General features: G+C 35.0%; 1 protein-coding gene across 4 annotated transcripts; it reads left to right on the plus strand.

Moving 5' to 3' along the window:
* The first annotated feature begins 533 nt into the window (after window positions 1–533).
* LOC110771162 (uncharacterized) lies at window positions 534–4,492 on the plus strand. 4 transcript variants are annotated; one of them, XM_021975446.2, is made up of 7 exons: window positions 534–674; window positions 938–1,016; window positions 1,592–1,741; window positions 2,208–2,281; window positions 2,398–2,516; window positions 3,172–3,255; window positions 3,853–4,492. In XM_021975446.2, exons 2-7 carry the CDS (start codon window positions 1,010–1,012, stop codon window positions 3,902–3,904), a joined length of 486 nt encoding a protein of 161 aa, XP_021831138.2. In that variant the 5' UTR covers window positions 534–674; window positions 938–1,009; the 3' UTR covers window positions 3,905–4,492. The 4 variants fall into 4 exon arrangements, with proteins under 4 accessions (XP_021831138.2, XP_088110372.1, XP_021831272.2 ...); XM_088254247.1 differs by lacking the exon at window positions 534–674 and adding an exon at window positions 698–755; XM_088254246.1 differs by lacking the exon at window positions 534–674 and having other exon boundaries at window positions 681–1,016.
* Window positions 4,493–4,894: the final 402 nt, after the last annotated feature.

The raw sequence follows: 4,894 nt of genomic DNA on the forward strand, positions 1-4,894 counted from the left end.
AAAGGGAGGGGTTCGTGATTCCAAACAGAGAGCAAGAGACCGAATAGGGGGAGAAAGAGACATAACGAAGCTAGAGAGAGAAAGAGCTGCGCTATGAGAAAGAGAGCAAAGAGAGAGACACAGAGTTGCGCTAGAGACAGAGAGAGCCAAGAGAGAGAGAGCCAAGAGAGACACAGAGAGCTGCGTTAGACAGAAACCAAACAGAAAGAGAGCTGTGCCAGAGAGAGAGAGAGAGCTGAGTGACCTAAGAGAGAACAAAATTTCTGAAGTTGTGAAAATTCAGCAATAAGTGGACAATAATTTTATATTTATAGGTGATAGTTGTACAAATATTGGGGAGGGGTGGTATTTTTAGTTAAGATTATAAAATTGGTGGCATATACTGCTATTTCCCTTATTTTTAACAACCTTTGAGCAATATTCATGACTTTAAACGGGCTTTTATTGTGATTTAAAGCTAATTAGAAAAAGAAAAAAAAAACTTGAAATTTATTTTTAAATTGCTTACATAATTAAACACAATAACCAACTTAAGAAAAATAAAATAAAATGACGGTGACCAAAATTCAAATAAGGCAAAACAATTGAACTCAATTAATATATCGTTTCATAAAAAAAACTAGTCTCCAAGTCATTCAAGCACTCGTGCTGCCATTTCTTTTCTGCTGGAAACGGTTCTTTTCTCGCACTCTATTAACAGCATATGAACTTATGCACATGATACTGAAATGCCTAAAATCTAAATTTGTTTAACAGTATAGTCTTTCTACTTTACCCATTTTGTTGAAGCCAAATATTCTCTTATCACTATTTCAATTGGGTTCGGACAATGCCCTCCTTGCGTTTGACGAAATGCCGCATTTGAATCACCCTTCACAGAAATACTGAAACCCAATTTTCTTTCATCTTATTTTTGCTTTTCTTTGATGATTTCCAGGTTCGACTGACTTTCAGCACTTAAGTCTGTTTTGGGCTTTCGTCGTGGAAGGTTAAAAACAAGAAAGCAGCCATGGATGGTATGTGTAAAAAACTGCTTCCTTGCTTTTGCGTTTATGTGCGTTCCTTCTGAAATTTTTACTTACGTGTTTTGTTGATGAAACTTAAATCTTAGTATACTGCGGTAACGGTCTGATTTCCCCCACGTTGTCTCAGTTTTTTTACAATCAAGTTGGTTTCAATCTTATTACCTGTATAAGTAACAATATGTTGAGACTTCAGTTGACATGGCTTATGTGATGCTTACAGAATTTGGTTCTTGCGGCTTGGAAATAAGTGTTGAAGAGCCCAAAAAAAAAATTTAAAAACAAAAAGAAAGGAACTCTTAGGAATATACATCCACAAGGGCTTGTTACAATATTAAGTTATGAACTGGTGAAGAGTTTTTGAATTCATATGCCCAGAATCAGCTAATTGATAACGTCTTTACAGCTTAATCTATTGAGATTCAAATTCATCATGTCCTAACTGTTCACTTTATGTTTTTTCTTCTGTTTTCTGTTGATGAGAATGACAAACATTATTCAACCCAAAGATATATTGTCTGAATTTGCAACTGAGTTATAATGCTTTGTTATTACTTTTTGGTCTCCAGTTGATTCACAGCCAACTATGGAGGAAACTATTTTGGTAGGCGATGATCTAATGACGGGCCCACCATCACCAGTTATTCCACCAGAAATTGCTTCTCATGTGCTTGAAGGTGTTGATATGTGTGATGGGATATTGAGGAATCTATTTTTGTGTAAGTTCTGTGCTATTATTTCTGTAAAGGGATTTTGAGGAATCTTTTTTTTTTTTTCAAAATTCCTGGAGAAAGTATTTCAAATGCATAGTGTATACTGTATAGGCCATCCCTGTGTTAATAACTGGAATTGGGGATATTTGTAGTTCTTGTCATAACTCCAAAATTCAGTACATATGAATCAACCGCTTCTTTCCAGTCTATGTCAAGGGAGATATACACATGAACATGCTAAACATTGATTCGAACTTGTGGTGTGTTCCCCTTTTATGCCCTAAGAACTAAAAGGAAACATAAGCTGAATCAGTTTTTGACTGTTAGAAAAATTGTCATAGATTTCTTTGATGATAAAGTACTTTCTAGTTAGAACAATTCTGCCATAACTTGTAGATCTTATCTTGTGTGCTTGAACCATAAATTATTGTTGGTAGCCAGTGTATTGTAGTGATTTTTCTATGTACTGCAGGTCTGCAAATCAATGATATTGAGCCATTCTGTCAAGATGAGCTTGTTATGTATAAACAGTGCGCTGAAAAAAGGGTGAGATGTTTACTATGATTTTCTTTTTTGCATCTCTCCAATGCTTATTTCTTGTATCGAGGGATGACCAAGTATTTGATTTTTGCAGTTTTGGTTTTGTTTGCACTGAATTGCAGGATAGGGAACTAAGGAAACGACTTCAGGACAGTGAGCGCAAACTGGGGTTATCAATGCCTTTAAATGAAGCAAAGGAAAGAGCTTCTCAGCTCGAAAAAGAGGTCACATCATTAGATAGGTATGTTCTGAAATGATTAGTCATGTGGTAGAAGTAGTTATTAACTGAAGCTTCATTCAGCCTTTCAGCCTTAGTTTTTGTTGTTAGTAGCCTTCCAATATTGTATTTTCTTCTTCTTGAAAATATCTTAGTTAATTGCATCATATACCTTCTTATTGCCTCTAACAAGTCTAGAGCTCAGTTCTTAACCCTAACACAAGATTATGGTCCCTTGATTCATTGTCCTTACATGCTTGTGGAGGTTGGCACTGTACATATGCCAACAGGTTTATAGTTATGTAATTTTTATGGTTAGTTTGATCACGTGGTGCACTGTTTTTGCTGCAGTCATTTTTTAGGGGTTCACAAAAAATTTCAAACTAGAGTTCTCTGCAACTTTTAGTTCCAAATATTATTTTCCTGGTTGTCTGCCTAAGATGTACCTTTCTCCAAGTTTTGTGGACAAGCTTTGTGGAGACATAATGACCTAAAAGTTGCATAAGTACCTTGCCAATGTTATGTTTGAAATCCTAAACAGTCCTTTGGTCATCCAGTGTTATGGGTGATTGGTATTGTTGTCTATTTGGTTATTAGAACCATGATTGCTTTGGTATCTTGCTTTCAATATATGATGCATAATCATTAATTATCTTTGAAAATCATTCTGATTCTATAGGCGCTTGATTCTTGCTAGTGGACTTGAAGGCATAGAAGGTTTTCGGCAGAGATGGAGTTTGCATGGTCGCCTTACAGATACCAAGTATGTTATCTTGCAAATAATTGCATTTTCATGAGCAAACTTGAAATTGAAAGGCTTTTTTTGTTGATTCCCAAGACTTGATTGCTCTCTACTGGAAGCATCCAGAATATTAGAGTGGTAAACCACTGATTTGGTTTATTTAAATAAATTAAGACAGATATGTACCAGTACTACCAGAAACTATGTAGCAACTCTTCTAGTTTATAGGTACATTTGAAAACTGGGTAGTGATGTGCTTATGAGCAGTAAACTGTGATGGCCCTCCAAGCTTTAACTGCCACCTGATGTCCCTCCAATCTACTAGAAGTTTTCTAGATTTCCTTTTTCTTTCTTACATGTAAAAAATTGCAGATAATCAGATTGACATAGATTTGTATTTTATGAACTATAATCCGTTAGTCATGCAGTTTTCTAAATTTTCCTTTTGTTTTCCTTTTAACTAAATCTGGAAATTATTCCTGCCTAATTGATTCATATTTGATAAGCCATCATCTGTTTATCTTTAACTTATGCATGGACCTTCATCCTCCATCCTCCATCCTCCATCGCATTGCAATTATTGCTTGTGATCTCTGACCTGCATCAGTTTTTGTGCAGGAAAAGGTTGGAGTCCTTGAAGCTGGGAATGGATACCAGGAAAAAGGACTAGCTCGCTGGGCAAGTGACTTTAGTAATATGGTTCTTCTGGTCAAGTTTCGTGCTGCATGTGTGGAAATGGACCCGTCCATATGCCTGATATCGTTTGGGACGTAGTTTAATGATATACTCAGTTTCGACTTTCCTTCCAAGAATTTTTTAAGGATGCATTACATTTGAGAAAATTTGAGCTCTTCGGTGATTTGCTGCATAATGTATCCTGTTTCGTGGCTCTTTAAAAACCACAATGAAGATGTGAATGGCCGGGTTATATTAGCGACATGAGTGTAATTGGAAGTTTGAATTCATCACTAGTAGGGGTCTCAGTCTTTGCACCCGAATGAAGTGTTGGGAAGGCTATCATGATGTTACCAATTTTATCACGTCACCCAATGTCTGTTTATTTTTCCTTTAACTGAATTTCGTTTAAGTATCAACAAAATACATTTTATATAGTGGACAAGAATCAAGATGTACATGCATAACGGAAACGTAAATAACCAAAAGGGTTAAATACCTTTTTGGTCACTGGAATATCTGTAAATTGTTATACATGGAATATGTATTTTGGTCACTGGTATATCTATTTTTACTTTAAATTTGTACATGCAAATACTATACATAAATAACAGATACACTTACTATGTAGACATGGAGTACATTTATAAAACCAATTTAAAGATATAAAACATAATAAACAAAAGGGTTAAATACCTTTTGTCACTTGAATATCTATAAATTGTAGTGACCAATTTGGCTAAATTTTTTCTCAATGACCAAATGAAATTTTTGCGTAAAATCTAATGACCCAAAAAGTATTTAAACCTAAACAAAATGAAAAGAGTTACGCAAATAGGTATGTTAATAAGAAAAATTACTATATGCACATTTATAAATATACCTGAAATTAATACATTCCTGAAATTAATACATTCGTAGCCTTGTAAAGACAACATAAGTCGTTTAGATGTACAGAGAGAGGGAATATTGTGAAATACAAGGC

Source organism: Prunus avium, chromosome 6 (assembly GCF_965620075.1).
Source record: "Prunus avium chromosome 6, drPruAviu1.hap1.1, whole genome shotgun sequence".
In the NCBI taxonomy this organism is placed as follows: domain Eukaryota; kingdom Viridiplantae; phylum Streptophyta; class Magnoliopsida; order Rosales; family Rosaceae; genus Prunus; species Prunus avium.

Coding starts and splice junctions, on each gene's coding strand:
- LOC110771162 (XM_021975446.2), top strand. Junction 2,517..3,171: donor GAGGTCACATCATTAGATAG/GTATGTTCTGAA, acceptor CTGATTCTATAG/GCGCTTGATTCTTGCTAGTG. Junction 3,256..3,852: donor GGTCGCCTTACAGATACCAA/GTATGTTATCTT, acceptor GTTTTTGTGCAG/GAAAAGGTTGGAGTCCTTGA.